The 22,219-nt window shown below is 40.8% G+C and overlaps 1 protein-coding gene across 13 annotated transcripts in view; it reads right to left on the bottom strand.

The window, feature by feature from the left end:
• Positions 1–22,219, bottom strand: part of LOC121312817 (microtubule-associated protein 4-like) — a 128,506-nt gene that overhangs the window by 68,395 nt on the left and 37,892 nt on the right. For 11 of the 13 annotated variants that reach the window (XM_041244615.1, XM_041244609.1, XM_041244603.1 and 8 more), the window contains 2 exons: positions 16,648–16,859; positions 12,140–12,208 (listed from right to left, as the gene is read on the bottom strand). In XM_041244615.1, the coding sequence (XP_041100549.1) occupies positions 12,140–12,208; positions 16,648–16,840 (262 nt within the window). In that variant the 5' untranslated portion in view covers positions 16,841–16,859. Of the gene's footprint in view, positions 1–2,846; positions 2,942–3,477; positions 3,574–12,139; positions 12,209–16,647; positions 16,860–22,219 lie in introns of those variants that run through there. The other 2 variants (XM_041244614.1, XM_041244616.1) reach the window with 2 other exon arrangements.

Genomic DNA, 22,219 nt, shown 5'->3' with positions numbered 1-22,219 from the left:
GGTTAATTTTGAGCCGTTGTTAATTTCAATGTGAGAATGTGGATGGAACAGGAAGCTGTGGGTATTGATCGTTTAGTTTGGTTTCAGTGATGCAGGAGTGTATAAAAGGCTGCAACTCGTCTGTATGTATAGTCTTGTAGAGGCTGGGGCCTAGGAAAGCGCTCTAGTGGGTTGCTGCCAAAAGTGAACAGTAGTATTTTACTTTGTTTAAATAAATGTAAATGACCTATGTATTTTCTATTTAGGGGTCTTGTAATTTTACAGTGTTGTGGCCTGTAATGACTTTGTATTCACAGCGTAATTACAAGAGTAGCCAATCACCTTAACATCTATTCAGACATCTATTCAAATGTAGATTTGTTGAGTGCTGCTGACTCAGTGTTATCAGGAGTCTCAGGGAAACTGGGATTGTCCCAGTTTTCAGCCCTGATGTTTTTTGGTCCTTGCCATTGTACTCACATTTTGTTTCTGAAAGTACTGTGTACAAAACTATAGCTTGTTGTGATCTGCAATAATTACACCCGATGTTTAACTCTGAAGTTATGATTAGGTTATTATTGTACAGTTATTTTAACTGCTTCGTTGCTACAGAGTCAATGAATTGATGAAAAATATGTTCCAGTTTTTCACTCTGGAAATCTAGCAACCCTATGCTGACTTCTAAACATAGACAATGCTGACCGTGACACGACTCAGTTTGCATTAACAAGGTACCTATTTATTATATATATATTGTTATTATTATTATTATTATTATTATATTTACATACCGCCACGAATTGGGCGGAAATGCTAAATATAAGGCAGCTTTTTAATTGGATAATTTATTACACATACTACTTTCTTTAAATTCATTGGCTCATTTCATTTTCCGTGATCTCATTGGCATAATTAGAATTACAACACACACTAAATTAAAACTGGATCGTGTACTAAATATTTGAAACATGTGAAATAACGCAATTTTGAGCTGAAAGTCCACCCATATCTGTACAGCAGACCAGAGAAACAGTTTCAAGCTCACCCTTCATATCACTGATTCAACATGAACAGAAGGGGAATCTGGGAACTGCTGGTCATCACATATATCAGGAAACACATCGCCTTGTGATCTCATAACGTGGCATTAGTGCATCGTTACAGCCCTACTCACCACTGAAATGTTAGTGCAGTCACACCTTCCATATGTCACCGTTCTCCTTCCTACGCATTCTTTCTAGTTGTTCCTCTTAAACTACAAAGCTTTGAACTGCTAGTTTACTTGTCAAGCGTTGTGAATTTGAATAAGCCTTGTTATTGAATCCAGGACTTTTAGCACCACTTACACTTAAAAACAAATGACTGCTTAACTAGAGCTACAGCTGACGGTCTCTGTAATCAGCTAATCAGAGTCCTAATAGAGTAAGATTACAGAAAGAGAGAATGGTTTAACAATGAGAGAGAGGGCCTTTATATGGAGCTGGATAGGAATTGTATACAACAAGTGCTGAGAGTTTACTGCAGCACTGACATACAACACTGCAGAGGAAATCCTTTCTAGAAATCTATTAATCTTTCATGCATTCAAATCCAATGACAGAATATCCGGAACGAATCGCACTGTTACAAATTACACAGAGTTGCAATACATGTCCTGAGCTTTATTTAAGGAAAGCAATTCTCCAAATTGAGTTATTTCATTTAGATTTCTTTTCCATGCGTACAACATGAACAGAATACATTAATAGTTTTTTTTTTTTCTTTCATTTCCCTTACATAATTCTGGGTTGTGTTTCACCAATATTGAGGGATTATCATATTTCTGTAAATCTGCCTTTACCTGGCTTTGAGCTTCACTGGAGACCCTAAGAACCTGCAGTGAACAATACAGCCTCCCTCATTCCATGCAAATCATGTGACAATGTGGCCTTTCACATATCACAGGAAGGGAATGTGGAAGACTGCAGCACCCAGCACTTGGGGTTCTCCAGACAAGCTCAAAGCCAGGTAAAGGCAGATTTAGAGAAAAATCATGCACCCATATTGCAGTAACAGAACCCAGAACCAACTGAATGATTATACACTATAAAACAGTAAGGAGGGGAATGTGTGTACATATCTATATAGAATTATATTCAAAGCATATATTAACATTTGCTGAAAACACCACATGGCAAATATAGGAAATATGACTACAGGAAATATAACTCCAGTTGTTAAGTGCCTTATTCTGAAAAGTAAATATCAATTCACATTATACACTGTATGTATGGGTAGACACAGGACTGGTTCTCTACATATACAGAAAGGGTGAACAGGAGGGACTAGTCGAAAGGCCGGCTTGTCACATGATTGTCACAGGAATGACGAAGTCTGCTCAGTCCACTGAAGGTAGAATTTTCCAGAGAAGTCACAGACAGGTCAAGACACACACAGGGAGAAAAGACAATAACTCAACATGGGATCAACAGAACCCAGACTCACTCCACATAACTGCATTTAACATTTGATGCAAGTTGCTGTTTAAGGGATTCGAAGACTGTAATAATTAGTGAACAGTCACATATCCCGCCAAAACAACTGTAGCTGATCAGTGGCTACTCGTGGTGGCCCTGCATCCCATTGACAGTGTTATATCTTTTGTCCAACAGAATTAAGATAATAGTAAGCATCGCTCATTGTAAATGGTTCTTAAATGAAGAACAAGTGTATTTCATAATTGAAATACTCTCCCTGTATCAATAAATAGTCCACCATTAAATTATTATATTACGCATGCATCATACAAGTAGTCCATCCAATGTATCGGGATACATATCACTTATACCGTACGTATTGTACTGTGACACTAGTGTATCGTTACTCACCTACCAATCGTAGCAATTGAGTTTTCACAACTCAGAGGTAACTATACAATGCAGTTTATTGCTCATCTACTACATCTGCACAGAAGTTTTGCTAAAAGCAATACCTCAAACTAGAAGACAACGACTTGAAGGATTTTATTTATTTATTATTAAAAAAAAAAAAAGTAAAGTTTAGTTTTCTTCCAAAAGCTCAACAGAAGGTTTAAAAGCAACATCGTCTGTTCTGGCAAACTCCTGGCTCCTCTAAAAGCTGCAGATAAAGACACAACACACACATTCTCATAACCCTCCCCCCTTTTTGGAGAGGCAGCCAGCGAGGCACAGTCCCCTGGAGCCTGCTCCAGTTAGGAGTGAGCAGTGACTCGCTGTCACCGAGTGAATTCAGAACTGCGCAGGCAGTGGCCCACTTTCATACAAGCATCAAAACAATCCTAGTCTCATTTCCAAAACTTCTGACACTCGTTAAAACTGCGGAAAAAACTACATCCCTGTTTTTTCTGCATTTCAAATCGCTTCACAGGGAAATCCCTGCAGCAACGGACATCACAACAGAATAAAGCAAGTACAAAAAAAAGACGCTATAAAATCAACAGCTTTGCAATGACTCAGAATGGCTGGTTTATCCCTTTACCTCCATGCACTCCCGGTATCTTCAGTGCGTCCCCCTGCATTAGCAATCCTGCTTCCAGCACTGCAAACTGGAGCTGATCTGTTTCACGCAGCACAGGCTCTAAAGATTGCTGATGCTATTCTTGCAGTTTTGGATTCTAGGCAGACAATGTCAAAATTGGTCAGAGATTAAAACAGACGACAAACTGTTAAGTAAACAAACTAATAAAGGAGGAGGATGTCTTAAGCCCACAAGTGTGCTGTCTTGCTTTAGCAGTTATGTGGAGAACAGATAAATTGTTCAGGAGTCCAGGTTGTACAATATATATATAGATATATATTATATATATTATATATATATATATATATATATATATATATATATATATATATATGCGGAGATATTATATCTCTAAAGATTTGTCTAAAGTGGAATATGGCAGGCTGTTTCTTCTCAAAGATCGCTGTCAATTCCATCCCATCACTTAAGTCTCCCAGGCCCCCCTGTGGATCAGCATTGCCATGTTACATGATGTAATTCAAGCAGACCACACCATTCCTTACACACATCTAAATCTCATGGTGTGGTAAGGAATGTGTGAGATTGCAGAGTATTTTGAGTTGTATTAATATTATAATCTGTAACATTGCAAACTATTATCTTGAGTTCACACACACACACACACACACAAAATCAGCATTATCCGAGGCTTAAAAACTCCTCTTGCTTGCTCCCGGTTGCATAAAGGTTATATAAAAGCAGAGTTAAGCTGGTGCTGTAAAAGTGCCAGAAACACTTTGTCCCTTCAGACACGTTTCACTGAACTCACTGAAAAGAGAAATTCCTCCAAAACCTTGTTTTAAGAACCATTACAAATAAGATGAGGAGGCCATTCAGTCCATCCAGTTCCTAGCTTGATCTCAAGATAGGTCTCAGGGGATCCCAATGACTCAGCATCAACAAAAGAGCTAGATAACCCCTAGGTAACCCATTCCACATGCTATCACTACCCGAGTTAAGAAGTGCCATCCTCTGTCATATGTCCTACTGTCTCCACTTCATTTCCAACTGTCCTCTGGGGTCCGGTTTCTGTACTGCGCTTAAAGTATTGGTTAGGTTAACTTTGACAACTTGTACTATCACTGGTGAGTTCAGGAGGTGCTTACTCTACAGATAATTCAATGAAAACTGAGTAAGTAGTATTGTCTAAATGTCAATAGGTAGGCAAGTGAGGTGTCTGTATCATGGTGAAGTTTAATAGATTGACTGATTTACCAAGATACAAGTAAAAATATAAGCATGACAAACAGGCCGATGTCGAGACACCTCCATACATCCCCACAATCCTGCCAATAACGTAGGCAGAATAATGTTAATACCAAATGTATAAGCGGTTTTCCACATATATGAAAACATGTAAGTGTGATATACAAATGAATAAGAGGTTTTCAGATGTGTGTGTTTATATGTGTGACGTACTGCCTCCACTATATTCCTGTCACAGCGGTTTTGGGGGTGCAGTGATCAAAGTTAACAAAGAGAAGACAGACAAGCTTTTATTCAAGGCAAAAGCAACATTTAAAAAAAATTTCTACAGCAACAGTTGCGTAATGATTCCCCTCAATGAGACTGTCCTGATAAAAATAACTGTGAATCAATTAGGAGTATTAGTGCACAAGCAGCAGCAGCAGCAGGGAATGTAGCTATTGGCTCTCCAATCCCTGCTGCCATCCATTACAGCCTGTTCACTCTTCTGCAACAACTCAATTATAAAAGCTTGCAAGCTAATTCAGTTTAAATCTGTCAGATACACTTTTATTAAAGAGCTGCCTGCATTTGGCATCAATCTGTGTATGTGTGCGGGTATGTATGTGTGCACCACACAATGCAAGTCTCGAACCTCATTTCAAAGCACTTACCCCCCCCCCCCCACTCATACATTACATAACCTTTCAGTCAACTGTGAATTATACATTGCCCCCTCTTTTCATTCACCCAATTTACATTCCCTTCCTCCCCCAATTGGCACTTTTCTAATTTTTCATCTCCTACCACATTCCGAAATCATCAGATAAATACCATTCATTACAAACTCTGTGTTGTGTGTTGTGCAAAGAAGTTACTGGTTGGAGGTCGAGGTCATCTGGAAATTTCTGGGATTGCTTGTAAAAGTGCAAATATGAAGCCTTTACCTCAAATGGTTTGGTGTAGTGGCAGATTTGTTAATGCAAGCAAGAATACAGAGTTTCTAACAGATTAATCCCATAAAAAATAAAACGTTCAGAGGATTATCCATTTCCATAGAACTGAGTATTCCTGTTCCAATCTCTCTTGGAGCATAAACCTGCTGGGTGTTTCTGCATTCCACCACTCTGAAAGTCAGCACTGGCCCTGTACTCCTTGTAGGCATCCCCCACAATCACCAAGTGAATACTTGTGGTATTGTAGGATCATAGTAGGTAAAGTAACCTGTAACCTCCAATTCAATCTAGCAATTCTGATAATGTGATATGTTTGTAAGTTGAAAAAGTCAGAGCATCAAGGTTACAAGGAAAAGTGATTTTCTTTGCTCTGAGGTTTGTCTAGTTAGTGGGAGAAATGGATGCAGTGTATAACAACTGGAACTGCCAGCTGCAAATAAGATTGAGAAAAAACCTTAAGTGATTCAATAGACTTGTAAGAAAAGTCAAATACTGTTCAAGGACTTAATAAAGGTGTTCCATTAACTGGGATCGCCATTGAAGAAAAACAAATAATTAAAGAATTAATGGACAGAATTGGCCTAGCTGTAATTATTCAATTTTACTGGAAGAATATCTGCTCTTGTTAAAAAGTCTGAAAGGACACCGCCCTACGGATCACCACATTGCATCAACCTCTAGTACTAGTTACAGTATTTCTCCTTAACTAAAGAATAGAGAATTGCAGAAACTATACTTGGGGAATGTAACACATATACATTTGCAGAAAGGCTGATGAAATGTAAAAAGGGTGTGTCATACTGTGCTTTATAACAAAAGAGCTAGTTTTAATAAATTATGAAATAAATAATAATGAAAGTAAATTACCAGCGAAACCCTAGAATAATAACAAAGCGATCTATGAAATTGAATGAGTGTCTAAGAATAAACAAATGGGTGTTGTAGCTGTGAATTCTAATAGAATATATATAATATCCCATTAAAACTTCAGCAGGATTGTATTTGAAATATTTACTGACTCACATTTACAGAGTTATCCTGCTTGCATATTCATATAATTTTATCTGCCGACTTGAGAGCTCTTAGTTCTATTATTAGTTCTTATAGAAAAGACAAAGTATAGCTTGCTCTCACATGTAATTGATATTTACAAGTGGAGATATTATCTGAATAGTACTGCTTGCTTGCTCATTTTCTTTTCTGCATTATTTTACTAACTGTTTGATAAAATTAATAAGAGATAACGGTGTTGTTTAACATTGTCAACTCTTATTAAGGACTTGAATGAAGTTTTCTTAATTGTGGAGAGCGGAGCTGTACTGGAGGAGAGCTTGGATGAGAGCTGACCCTGCTGCTCCTGTTCAATCAATCACAGTAGCCTGCACTGTCAGAGCAGCCCCCTGAGACGGAGCAGAAATAGTGCTTTATACATTTAACTAGTGCAGCCCGACATTTCTAATGGACAATGTTGCGAGATACACTGCCGTTACAGATTCTGCCTCCTGTCAGTGAGATGAGGTGAGGTTAAAAGCTCTAAAACCATGAATGCAGACAAGCCCAGTTCTTTTGCATAGTGGTTAGGATGCTCGCTTGCAGAGGGTGGGGTTGCCGTTTCACACCCAGCCTCCACCCTATTACACATTCACTCAATAAAGGGGGGTAACTGAAGTCTTAAAATCTTAAAAGAACAACTGAACCCCAACCAATACTTCAAGCACAGCACAGAAACCAGAACCAGAGGACACATAGTATGAAACCAAGTGGAGGCAGATCTAGGACAGAGGGAAGGAGACGCTTCTTAATACAGAGATTGGTGAGGGAATGGAATAGGTTACCTAGTCATGTTAATCACTGGGATGCTTTAAAACCTGACTTTTTTTTTAATATCAACCAGTAACTAGGAACCGAACGAGCACTGATGGGCCAATTGCCCTATTCTTGTTCAGTCATTTTCTTATGTTCTTTTGTTAGCACTGTGACACTAAGATAAGGCTGGGGGTGACGCTGGATTGCAGACCCCTCCTCCGCTTTCCTCAGCAATGACATTTTGTCATTCGCCTGCAGCACAGACTCTGAAAATTAAAAGTTCAGCAGCTCTCCAGAGACGCACCGCTGGTTTTAACAACTGCAGAGGCACGGCAACATCAAGAAAACAAAATTAAAAATCAGGAGAAACAACGATCCTGCAACAGCGGTGACCAAGGGACCAGCAACAAATGTGTATTATCAGGAATCTAAAGCCATACGCATCCTGTCCCTTTTTATTGAAGTTACAGTAACACTGAAATCAAATTTAAATTACAGAACAATTAAACGCATTACAAACGTAAAAGTACTGTGCGTTTTATTGAAAATACGGCTGTAAGTGAACTTTTCAAAAGCATACATTGAAACCTGTATGTCCCACTCTGTCTGATTAGACATTTTTAAACAACAAAAGCAAGGTGTCCTCAACATCAGGGTATTGAGCGAATTAGAAACATTGATGACTTGCATCCACAGTTTGCTCTTCATAAGCTGTTTTCTTAGAATGGTTGACAAAGTATTCGTGGGAAAGTTGAAATCTGTAGCAACATCTTTCTGCATTATCCACCGCTGTCAACACCTCCACTTTAGTCTGCAAGGATAGTGCACGTTTTTGCATGAGCATTACGGCAATTCGAAATGCATCATAGGCTCTGTTGTCCCCAAACACCACGAACATACAGGACAGAGATGCTAATGTGAATCAAATGGTCAATTAATGATGGACTATCTTGTTAAAATTAAATGAGATAGGGATAGTGTTCATACAAACTATAAAACGCGCGCACACACATACACTTATTTACAGTACATATTCAACTGAGTCAGACAAATGCGTTATAAATGGGACTTTAATTTATTATGAGTTAGACACATTTAAGCCAAGACACTGGACATTCAACAGGTTTTTTTTATTTGTCTTTGGATCTATTCAGAGCTATATAAATACAAAAATAAATTAGATAATTAAAAATAAATAAAAGTAATGATGAATAAAACCAAGAGAATATAAAGGAATGGGAAGCCGGTAGAGAGTGAAAGAGGGTGGGGAAATCACTGGCTCATCACAATCAGCCTAAGAAAGGTTCCCAGGTTTAGAGTGCCGAACTGGGATTTCAATGTGGAAGTTTCCCCACTGCTGTGAAGGGGGAAATACTAGATCTCAATTAGTTCTGGACCCTGAATCAATATATTTACTAAATAGTTGAGTGCTGGGAAAAACATTCAAATATTCCCACAAACACTTGAAATGTAAAATGATGGCAAAACTGGTTTCCTGTGCATGACATCTCATCAAAGCATAATGACACTCATTCTACTGTACAGAAGAGGGGTTTCTTTCTTTAATAGGTAATTTGATGGGGTGTCACTGGGTTTACGTTATGCCTGACAGATTTTTATTTTACAAATTAGATTTCTGTTTTTTAGCCAATTCAAAGTGAAAGATTTTTTTTATACAATTAAAATATTTGTAAAATTTTGAATGAATATAATAAATAAATAATACTCAAAGCACTAAAATATTACCCTGTTAACCCTGGGGAGCCAGTCCCATTCCCACAGGTAGTGCTACTTAAGAAGAGCTACTCACGGGGGGCTCCCGAGTGACACATCCAGTAAAGGCACTCTGCACGAAGTGCAGGATGCGCCCTATAGCCTGGAGATCGCTGGTTCAAGTCCAGGCTATTCCACTGCCGACCGTGGACAGGAGTTCCCAGTGGGCCGTGCACAATTCGCCGAGCACCCGGGTGGGGAGTGGTTAGGTCTGCCAGGGTGTCCTCGGCTCACCACACACCAGTGACCCCTGTAGACTGGCTGGGCGCCTGCGGTCCTGCCTGTAAGTTGCCCAGAGCTGAGTGGTCCTTCGACACTGTAGCTCTGAGGTGACTGACAGCACACGTTTTAGAGGACGAGTGTGTCCGTCTTCATCAGCACAGGGGTGGCGGTGGTGAGCCAGGCTGAAATAAAAATAAATCTGGCTTTCCAAATTGGGGAGAAATTGAGAAAAAAATAATTGTCAACTCCAAATTTAAAAAAAAAAAAAGAAGAGCTGCTCACTTAGCATGCAGTGCAACTGACAGCAGCTATACCATCAGTAACCTGGCCTTGTCTAGGATAACCTTCAATAGCTGGGGTGAAGCTGAATTGACAACGCTCGTGGTTTAAATCATAAATGTAAAGAAATAATTTAGAAAAAAAACAAACAAAAAAAAAGATACAAATGTAAAAAATACATTATTGGATTTAAAAAAAACATAGAAAAAAGCTCAATTATCATTGCAGAATTGTAGTAGTGCAATTTTTAAACAGTACAAATAGAGAGCACTGCTGTGATGAGCTTTTATAAAAGGATGGGCATCTGAGCTCAAGGAGAGGTCAGCCTCCACCAGGCAAAGCTGTGAAGGAACAGCTCATCACAGCAGACATGGTTAAAATGAAACAAGAGCTGGCAAGCGGTGGGAGGAGAGAGAAACCCCTCCAGTCTGGAGGAGGGATCCCTAGAGACGTGGCCTGGTTAGGAATGCGAAGAGCACTAGCAGTGAAGAGGAGAGGGGGGTGCCTGCAGAAACTACCGTGTCACTGTTAGTCCTGCACCAGAAGGGGCACTCTCTAGGCAGCTAGAACATGAGAGAAGGTGAGGAGGAGAGGGGATGAGGAGGAGAGGGGGGGAGAGTAAGAGAAACCAGCATTGGTTAGTAATACAAGCACTTTAATTCTGGTACTGATTAATACAATCTTATTCCCAGCATGCACTATAAACATGCCTGTTAGTCTGCATTCAAATTTATAATCTCCTTTTCAGCACAATGTGAGGGAAGTAGCAATATGTTTGCAGAGATTTCACACTGACAAGGCAGCTGTGCAGTGACAGTTGCTGGAGTTGCTTACGAGTGCTACAAAGCCAGCAGCAAGATTGCTGGTTTTCAGCTTTGATGCTTAGACAAAAAAATACCAGTATCTGGCATATCCCAGCATAAAAATACTGTCCATTTTCATAAGCATGTATCTGTGTGAAGCAACCATTTTTGTGATGAAGTCTGTTAAAAGCAATCTTTTCAACCCAACTACAGAAAATACAGAAAATCAAACCAAAAAAATCTTCACAAACAATAAGGAACAGGGTGTATCTTTTAGGCATGTATTTAAGTTTTTTTGTGGTTACATTTTATAATTTTCTAATTAAATATTGTACGCATTCTATTTAAAATGTCAAATGTTTGCAAGTTAAACAGTTCAAATTACATCTGGTTTAAATGCATATACTTTATGGCAAGTCATTATTCAGCAAGCCGGTGAGAAAGACATTTCTTTGCAGAGAAAGCACGAGGAGGCAAAATTACCATGGCAAACTTATAAAGAGTACAATAGTACAGCTTGCAAGAGAAACTGATGTTAAACTGCCATCTGAAATGGTATTGCTCAATCTACTGTACCTTCTGAAAGATGTCTGCCTCTGGATATAGTTACCAAAGTTACAAACGTGTAAGAGGAATAGCAAATAAAGAAATATTCCCTCTGCCACGGATTTATTAACACATGTCTCTCAGGAGCTCTTCTTCCAAGCATCTGAGCAGAAGACTTACCCGCAGCATTTTAAACCTGCAGCTACGAAGAAGGGGGTTCCTGGTGAATGCTAGATGAGTGTTTAATATTAATAAGAGCATGCCTGTGGCAGCATCCATTGAGATGTCTTGACGCTTCCAATGGGTGTTGCTGTGTGATTCTGACTGTGCTGTACACTAGGAGTTAATGGGCAGGATTTTCCAATATTAAGGAGTATTGAAAATGCCCCTTCATTTAAGGTCAGCAATTTTCAAACATTCTCTAACTGGGAATCTTCTGGGTTTGCCATGCACCTCCTAATGTATGAGCAATCAATCATTCAATCAATCAATCAATCAATCAATCATATATCTAGAATAATAGGTGGATTGCACTGAATTACAAGGTTATAATTGCATCAAGGGGATATTTTTGTGGTTGGTAAAGACTCACTTGTGAAGTGTATTTTCTCTTCAGTTTTACTCCTGTAGAGTGGATAATATGTTTGAAAATACAGCACTTACACCACTAATACTGCAAGCTTCAAGGATGGAAATAAGACTCATATTACATAGCAGTTTCACTCCAGGTTTTAATACAAGCTTGATTAGCCACAGTGTATAGGTAACAAGCTCAGGTGTGTCTTACTAAACTCATAGGAAAATCAGGAATGGATCAAGCTGCTACGCAATGCAAGTATTATTTCCATCTCTGCTGGCTTGGTTTATGGTGATATGTTTTTCTGTTGGATCATAGCATATTGCCCACAGTCTCAGTGATGGTGGGTCCCTGGACACTTCCTCCCTCCTCAGGTGGGTCGTGGGTAGGGAAGGTTTAGGAACCCCTGTCTAAAGCAGTGTCTGAAGTGTTCTCTGGCTCCAGGCCCCCGGTCCTGTACATAGTGGAGCGCTTACCTGTTTTCTGTGCCTCCTGCCCATCATGCTCTCCGTTCTCCAGCACAGCTTTCTCGCTCACAGCAGAGTCTGCCAGACAAACACACACCAGGTCAGTCTCCACTTCAAAGCAGCGACAAACGGCTTGTTCACATGCAAAACCAAACAGTGCTGGGAAAAATATTCACATATTAGAACACAGCTTGAAATGGCAGTGCTTGTATTCGTTCAACAAACAGGATATACAGAAGACTTGATCAAAAAGATATCGTGCAAAGGAAACCAAAACAGAACACACATTGCACGGTGTTAGTGTTTCTCTCCTTTCTTTGATGGGGTACTGGGTTTATTTTACTTCCAAAAGATTTATTTTTCTTGTAATATGGCACAGATTTTGCTTAATTTAAAAATTAAAAAAAAGGTCCATCTGTTTGTCACAATCTACATGGTGAACATGACCACTGCCTTGTCTCTTATTGACGTTTCGAATTGCATTCGACTAGAATGCAGTTAACACATGACTGTGTAAACATGTGTAACCTTTCAGCTATTGTGCACTTCTTCAGCAATGACTATCCTCAGACGAGATCCCTTGTGTGTGTGTGTGTGTGTGTGTGTGTGTGGACTGACTCCTCTCTGTTCTGTAATTCCTAATACGCCCCGACGTTTCTATTTGCTCTCCAGAACCAGGAACCCTACTGCAGACACAGTTTACAGTTATTTACATGAGCAATTCACTATTCTGAATCAAAAGTAGAATACCACACACATACTCTCTGCAATATCGGTTTGTAGGACAGAGAACGATATGTGCAGACGCTCACAGTCCTATAGCTCTATTATATACGGCTTTATTGTTAATATACAAATTAACTAATCCAGCTGACCATAGACGTGCCAGATTATCTAAAAGCAAGGCCTGCAAACAGATATTTCTTCCAGGTGTAGTACTAGTTTTAAAATAAAAATAGGCTTCATGTTTGCTAAAAACTTTAAAAACTGCACATTTAAGACCTATACAGGGAATGGATATGCACGGCGAAGACATTGTATTGCATTCTACAAGACGTCAGGTTTCCTTAGCACCACACAGGGAGACAGAGCATTTCAAACCGAATGGACCTCTCCTGCAGAACTTAGGGGTGTAACGATATATCATATCGTAATATAGGTGTATCGTTTGTATTGCGATTCAAGACCAAGAGCCCAACATAGCTCGTTGCAGTTTGTCTTTTAACAAAATAGTCAGTCATTAAATAATCATAAATGACCACTTATTGTGCATCATACAAGTAGCCAATCAAGACCATCACATGCATTGCTAAACATATCGTGACACTCCTAGTAGAACTGTCTTCAGATGCATCAGAAGACTTGTAGCTTATTCTGCACAGACAGTGCATCTCTGCAGAGCCTCGTGTCTAACTCATCTCAGAGCTGGCAGCAGCGTGTAGCTATTTTTGGAAGCTGTCTTATCCCCTGTGTAAATGTGTTCAATGCATGTGTGTGTGAGAGAGAGGGGGGAGGGGGAGACAGACGGGGCAGGGAGAGGGGCAGGGCTGTATTTAACCAACACAAGACAAAAGCATTTTATTTAAAACAGTGGGAAATACAGCAAAGCAAAATAAGAAATGTATTTTTTTTTTTTTGCTTTGGTTTAGAATTTTTGTTGAGATGATACGGTACATTACGTTCCGATACTAATGTGTGTAGACCACATTGCCTCCCTCCCCTGCATCCCTCACCTCTAACCATATTGTAGGGGAGTCACTTCACAAATAGCTTGGGGGGGGGCAAAGAATGTATTTAAGAACATAAGAACATAAGAAAGTTTACAAACGAGAGGAGGTCATTCGGCCCATCTTGCTCGTTTGGTTGTTAGTAGCTTTTTGATCCCAAAATCTCATCAAGCAGCTTCTTGAAGGATCCCAGGGTGTCAGCTTCAACAACATTACTGGGGAGTTGATTCTAGACCCTCACAATTCTCTGTGTAAAAAAGTGCCTCCTATTTTCTGTTCTGAATGCCCCTTTGTCTAATCTCCATTTGTGACTTCTCCATAATTATAGAACTCTGCAACAAACTTAAAAAAAATAAAAAAACAACAACAACAACAACAACGCTGGCATTGCACGAATAAACCTGTGAAGCAGCAGATATTATCTGGGCTTCATTTTAACAAAGATATCAACCAGGACATCAAAATCAAGTTTTTTTACCAATGGTTTTTCAGTTGCCATTACAAGCAGAGCACTCAGACGAGAATTGGTTGTGGAAGTTTGTGAACAGGTTTTAACCAAACTTAAAACAGAAAACAGACGCTCACTGCAGTGGTTACTGGAAGAGTGATGACTACCTTGATGATTTTTAGTAATATATATGTATAAGCAGGGCTTAAATTCTGATGGAATATTTCCCGGTGCCCAATCGCCACAAATCCCCCCCACCTCCACCTCCCTGCAAAAAAAAAAAAAAAACTAAACAGGATCATTTCAAGCAATTACATTTATGTTATTTTAAACCGAAGCATTTTGTTCACAGGTTTTATAAGCATTTCTTACACATTTTGTTTTTCTGTTTCAGTCGCCAACTGGAAATTACATACAAGTACACTTAAGTAAAACTCCAAAAGACAGATGCAGGAATCAACCACAGGTACAGGTCTGGACTTCCACAGGGAAGGTCTCCCATTCCCAACACATTAAGTACATTTTAATGCCTGTCTTCTTACAGCAATGTATTTTCAGTTTTAGATTCACACATTACTATAAAGAAAATAAAACAATTTTATAAACTAGTGCTGCCAGCGATCTAAACTGTTTCTCAGGCCATTCAGTCAAGAACTTCAATTCGTTATTCTCTCAACTGTAACCACTGGGCCAAACTGTCTCCCCCGCTCCCAGTCCTTCAGCCCAACCACTAGACCACACTTTCTTCCTCCCAGTCCTACACTGGGGCTCTTACATAACCAGCCCTCCAGTGGGTAGGCACCTGTACTTTTCCATCCTCTCTCCAGCATCTACACTCCCTTGCTCCATTACACAGCTCTCATGAAGGGGGAGCGTCTTCACAGAGTACCTTCCACCAGTAAGTGCTCTGCCGGAGGAACACCCACTGAGTACCTTCCACCAGTGTGCTCTGCCAGGGCACATCCAGGAGGCTGAAAGACTTTTTTGTTTTTATCTGAACTAATTTCTGTCTTCAACTCAACACAACTCACAACATAGCCATTAGGGATGCATATGCATTTAATTTAGTATTCATTTATACTTATTGTCCACTTGTAGTTTAAACGGTCAGTGCTGGTTACAGCTCCCTGGCATAATTACAATTAAAATGTTATACATGAATATTAAAATATCCTCTTTACTATACAGTATACATCAGGGATGGAAAGAAGACTCAGATCGCACAGCAGTTTCATCCATCCCAGGTTTTACTACGAGCTTGACTAGCCACAACTAGAGTTAACAAGCTATACAATGTCTTCTAATCAGCTACCATGCCTGGAGCGTATTAAAGGACAACACGGTTAACCTGCCCCGTTTCCAATGTTTCTGTTTCTGAGCTGGAAATAATTACCAAACCACTCTGTCTTTAAAGAAACTCTTGCATAAAGGAGGTATTTGTCTGTTCTGAAATATTCCAATGAACACTGAAATCTATTATTAATTGTCATCTTTCAACTATATGACCAATATATAAACATACAGTCAGTGCTGCCTCATCAGGATACTGATAAATCGGGATTTTAAAAGGGATACAACTCTGGGAGATGGTTCTTCCCTTTGCTATTTATGTTGTTTAATTGGGACATCACTCCATTTAATTGGGATACAGCATTTCCAAATGATGTACAGAGATCGCTTTTCAGTGCAAGACAGGTTCGCGTAGCACAGTGCAGTGCGTACGTGATTACGCTGTGACTTGAATAAATTGCGTAAACCACGCTGAACTCTTGAAGGAGCTGGAGGCTCCTGTGGTTTCTCAGGCTGCTGTTGCAAAGAAAGTTGGCGTGTCAACATCGCAGGTGCCTCGTCTTGTGATAAGATGTGATTTAATTATTTTTCATTTCGTTTAGAAAAAAAAAAAGTGTGACTAAGGTCGTCTCAAATGCCTTTTGTTAAATTGGGACAGCCCCTTTATAATGTAGAGGTATCTTGTTCCCACTTAATCACTTAACCTGGTTGATGTTTATTTAAGTGTTACAGAATGCCCTGCAGTGTTTACAAGACCCTACGTTATATTACCTTTGCTTTATCCCATGTTGTCTGTATCGCGGCGTTATATTTTTAAACACATTGCCAACTCTTAATATTTGTAACCACTCTGATTAACACAGAACAGGGACAAGTGGCAACAAGCTACCTATATACTAGAAGAAGTGAGTTAGAGTACTCGACTACTCAGATTTTTGATATTATCTTCTCTCTTCTACTGTCTTTTAAAATTGTATTACACACAAGCTTACTTCTTGTTTAAGTGCACTTCCTCATAAGGCAATGTTTGTACAGTTATTTGGTATACTCACTTTTGCTCTTGACCTCCTCATCGTTGTCCAGCAGGGGGCGGTAGTCGCTCTTGCCCACAGTCTCCCCAACGACATCATCAAATTTTTCGGCCTCCAGTGACGCAATGAAGTCTGTCTGCACTACCGGCTCCTCAACACCAGGGGGTGGGCTGTCTCCGAGAGCGTCACTCAGACTCAGATCAAGGTCATCCATTATCCTCTAACTAGTAGGCCTGGGGGGGAGGGATGACACAAGCAGGGCCACATCTTCATAATTATGCAGTTTCGAAAATGCTTTTTTCATGGTTATACCATGCTATACATTTCTCACAGTTCTCACCATTTTTTTAATTAGCTTTTTCAATAGGCTTTCAAATACTATTTTATTCTATGTATATTCTGTAAGCTGACCAGGTATATATGCTGCTCCGATACTGAACAACAGCAGAACAGCTGACCTCCATAGAAAAGAATGAAAGAGCAGTGTCAAGGGTTTAAATGAATGTGCTATGAAGGTTGAAGATAATTTATTTAGGTCAGGAAGAAAGAAGAATTAGGAGCATCTTGATTGGAGGTTTTAAAATATTTTGGCAAAGTTAACCTTAGCCAAGAAACCAGATTCAGAGGACACACAGCTGATAATGAAATGGAGGCAGACTTAGGACAGAGGGCAGAAGGCACTTCTTTAAACAGAAAGTGGTGAGGGTATGGAATGGGTTACCTAGTTATGTTGTTGATGCTGAATCAATGACATCCTTTAATACCCGAATTGACAAAGTTTTGAAATCAATTAGGTGCTAGGAACTGAACAAGCACGGACAGGCCCAGTGGCCGCGTAAACATTCTTATGTTGAATAGTTTTCCTGATTTAAGATTTATTTCCTAAAAAAGACACTCTGCTTTTCCATCACAGGGTCTGAGGTGATTAGAAGTGGGTTTTTTTAATTTGTTGTACCTATTATTAAATCATTCTCTGCTTTCCTTTGCTATTTGCATTCGGTGATTCCCCACCCCACTCACCCCCCCACTAGAGCTGCCAAGGGTGGATCTAAATTGGATATGATGTCACTCAAGATATTCTTGAGCTTTAATGCAGGTTCCGATCTGCATAGAGAATACCACTAGAAGTGAAGTTGTGCACACACTGCAAAACTCACGATTTTAGCAAATTTAGCTTGGTCTATAAATTATGTCTTGGCATTAAAGTTCTTAAAAAAAAAAAAAAAAAAAAAAAGAATTGTTTTACAATGAAGTTTCTAGTCCTTTATGACTTTATCCCCATTACTACATGCAGCAGATCGTATGTAATGAAACAGAATGAGAAGCACATCTTACACAGACAACCACACCGTGAGAACTGTTTTAGCGTTATTTATTTTCCTGTTTACACTAAGAAGAAAAACATCCAGGTAGAGAGTAATCCTCGGTTTAATTGACATGTCTACCGGAAACACGTGTTTCAATATGTTAAGTAACTGCAACTCCTGCAAGTCCAAAACTTTTACAATTGTGCAAGAGATAACTGCTGATAATTTGTAGCCATATGCAGCCATATGTAAATTATTCAAAAAATGATGCAGCCATGTAAACTGCATTAAACATGGGGCCAAGCCTACAAGAGACCGATATAAACATGACGGCTCCAGTAAGTGCTGAACAATAATAAAGCATGCAGCGGATTGTTAGTGGCTGCGTGATGTCTGCCATCGTGATTTCCACAACCCTGGATCCTCACTGAAACAAGAGAACAGCTTCCAGGCTTTACAGGTATAACAGCATTTCAACTATGCTGCTTGTGTTGCTTGATCATTGATTAGCCAATAAACCCTGACTAGCCCACCATGAGAACTGTTTTACTGTTTCTTATTTTCCGTTTGCACAAAACAGCCCAGGATGTAAACTTTGACTTATATGACTGTGATGTCTTAGCACTTGTTCTTCTTTTGGCTCCTTCTATGAAACGTTCAACCCAGCTCTCCATCAGCCTTCAATAAGAACCCTACGTGACTGCCTGGTTAGAGTTAAGCAAAAAAGTTTTCTACAAAATACACAATTAAATACATTAACACACACTAAACACTGGATAAAGCAAGGATAGCTGATCCCAGGCTATTAGGTTTGATATTTGTGTCATTAGTTCTGGCTTACTGTAGCATGTCATAGGGTAATTGTGATGACATCACTTATCGGATCAATGTCTTAACGCCTGCATCCTTCAAATACCAAGCGCATTAACATGGCTTGGAACATGGGGGCGCTGTGCTGTCTGAGTGTCTTCAGGTACAGCACAGGGAAAACATGCCAAGCCATACCAATTCAATTAACATGCTATAGATTAGGGGTGACAGTTTCTATTTAATTTCGTAAACATGTAAACTTTTGTATTAAATATGCTTAAAAGTTTAAGCTTTAACATATTAGAATGTCAGTAACCAATCATAATAAAATCATAAGACATGCATCACTATTTTATAAATTAGCACAACATGTATTTGTGTGTAAGACTGTATGTGTGAAGCATTTAATTGTATATTAGGGACTGGGAGGGTGGGGGGAGGAGGTGTGGTCTAGTCATCAGAGCTGAGTGACTGGAAGGGAGGCAGTGTGGTCCTGTGGTTAGAGCTGTGAGGCAGTGTGATCTAGTGGTTAGAGCACAGGGAATGGGAGGGAGGGAGGCAGTGTGATCTAGTGGTTAGAGCAGAGGGAATGGGAGGGAGGGAGGCAGTGTGGTCTAGTGGTTAGAGGTGAGGGAAATGGAGGGAGGGAGGGAGGGCAGTGTGGTCCAGTGGTTAGAGCAGAGGGAATAGGAGGGAGGGAGGCAGTGTGGTCTAGTGGTTAGAGGTGAGGGAATGGGAGGGAGGGAGGTAATGTGGTCTAGTGGTTAGAGCAAAGGGAATGGGAAGGAGGGAGGTGTGGTCTAATGGTTAGAGGTAAGGGAATGGGAGGGAGGGAGGTAATGTGGTCTAGTGGTTAGAGCAAAGGGAATGGGAGGGACGGAGGGCAGTGTGGTCTAGTGGTTAGAGGTGAGGGAATGGGACGGAGGGAGGGCAGTGTGGTCTAGTGGTTAGAGGTGAGGGAATGGGAGGGAGGGAGGCAATGTGGTCTAGTGGTTAGAGCAAAGGGAATGGGAAAGAGGGAGGGCAGTGTGGTCTAGTGGTTAGAGGTGAGGAAAGGGGACGGAGGGAGGGCAGAGTGGTCTAGTGGTTAGAGCAAAGGGAATGGGAGGGAGGGAGGGCAGTGTGGTCTAGTGGTTAGAGCAGAGGGAAGGCAGTGGGGAGGGAGGGAGGGAGGCAGTGTGGTCTAGTGGTTAGAGGAGAGGGAATGGGAGGGAGGGAGGGCAGTGTGGTCTAGTGGTTAGAGGTGAGGGAATGGGAGGGAGGGGAGGCAGTGTGGTCTAGTGGTTAGAGCAGAGGGAATGGGAGGGAGGGAGGGCAGTGTGGTCTAGTGGTTAGAGCAGAGGGAATGGGAGGGGAGGGAGGCAGTGTGGTCTAGTGGTTAGAGGTGAGGGAGGGGGAGGGAGGGAGGCAATGTGGTCTAGTGGTGAGAGCTGAGAGACTGAACTGGGCAGTGTGGTCTAGTGGTTAGAGCAGAGGGAACGGGAGGGAGGTAGGCAGTGTGGTCTAGTGGTGAGAGCTGAGAGACTGAACTGGGCAGTGTGGTCTAGTGGTTAGAGCAGAGGGAACGGGAGGGAGGTAGGCAGTGTGGTCTAGTGGTTAGAGCTGAGGGAGGCAGTGTGGTCTAGTGGTTAGAGCTGAGGGACTGAGAGGGAGGGAGACAGTGTGTAGTCTGGCACAGAGATTCTTTACCAGTGCTGTGCTGGGAGCAGATTCCTAGGACTGTGACAGAAACATTAAAAAAATAGTTTAAAAAAAGTTGTGTGGAGAGGATTACCTGCAGTAATGTAACAGAGCTAAACAACAAAGCACTCTATGTAAATCTTTATTTATCTATTTGGAAGCAGAGACGTGACTAATCCCTGGAAACTAAACACCCTGCAGGCAGAACGTGGTGTGTTCTGACGAGTCATACAGGATACAGAGAGGCGATGATCAAGCATGCTGCCCGCCTCATGCTAAGGGACTGAGCACAAACAGCGCTGCCACTCAACAGCACAGATTAAGACAGATGGGTCTTGACTGCTGAGACAGAGCCCAGGTGAAGTTGGCAGTAATTCAAACCACCTCAAACATGACCTCTCAAGACAGTAGTGCTGGGAAGTAGAAGGGTCTTCATTCATGTCTGAGCAACTGTGATCTAAAACAACATCATAAACTAACAGTATAATCACCTCACTTACTGGAACCTGTCCTTCAATAGGCCACTGCATTCACAGTAAAACATCCATCCTCACCAACGCATCCTGTACTGAAACATGGCTTGGCATCTCAGCCCACTGAATTGAGAGGAAAGGAAAGGAAAGAGCTGGACACTAACCTATAACCTCTCGGTTTAAAGACGAAAGCCTTACCACTCAACTAAAGAGCAGGCTCACATCAGCCCCTACGAGGAGATCCATTACAAAACACACCAACAAGTAAAATCGCAAAGCATGCAGAAACATACAAGTGATGAACAAAAGCTGTCCTTTCTTGTGTCACTTTGGCATTTCCATTCTGAACTCAGGAGAACTGAAGGTTCAGTGGGTGTCCTTTGATCCTACGACCAAGTCAACTTTCTCTTTTACACCCAGGAACTTTAGAGCTGATGTCAACAAGCTGTACTGTGATAAGGATAAACGGGCGTGCCAGAGTCAATGCAACGCTCCCTTCAGAAACCCCAGCAAAGACCATGATTTCACACAGCCAGGATGCAAACCTCAGTGACCCCTGCACTGACCTAATTATATGACTCACCCTGCACATCACACAGCCGTGCTTTTACCAGGGGAGACACTCGGGGACCCCTGCACTGCGCTAACTGTACGACTCACCCTGCACACCACACAGCAGGACAGGGACTGAAACACTGGATCAGTGAGAGGAGCTCAGACAAGCAAACAATCAATCCGGGTAGGAAATGAAACAGCACTCAGAATGCTTTAAATGATGGGGTCAGGCTCTGTGAACATTTCACAGTGAATACCAGCCCTCCCTTATTAAAAAAGCATAGCAAAGTGTAACAAAGAACTGAAAGTATGTTAAAGCATAGGCAAGCATTGTAAAACCCAGAAAGGTATGGTCAAGCATATTAAAAAAGCAAGGCGAACGATGGTAAACTATGGTAAATACACAGTATAGCCATGGGCAATGCATGGGGAGGGACTGCAAAATTACTATGTAAATCTTTTAAAATATCTCCTTGCAGGAGCTCTGCTGCTTCACAATTCTTACATCAGTGAAGATTAGAGCAAGGACCAAATAAAACTCTGACTCTTGTGCCCCCTTCTGTAGATGAGGGTTACAGCAGGATTGAGCTATTTGTATACACAGTAAAAGTTATTTGTAAAAACTGGGAGTCCAGGTGAAGTTGGCAGTAAATCACTCCCCTGTATGTCTAGAGCAACGGGACAAACATGGGGTTTTCACATTCAAATATTCTTTCAAAAAATAAACGTGTATTTTAATATTCCTCAGTTTAGAATTAGCTGGGAAAC

Source organism: Polyodon spathula, chromosome 3, assembly GCF_017654505.1.
Source record: "Polyodon spathula isolate WHYD16114869_AA chromosome 3, ASM1765450v1, whole genome shotgun sequence".
NCBI lineage: Eukaryota > Metazoa > Chordata > Actinopteri > Acipenseriformes > Polyodontidae > Polyodon > Polyodon spathula.
The sequence above is the reverse complement of the archived record's forward strand: the minus strand, read 5'-3'. Positions and strand labels throughout refer to the sequence as shown.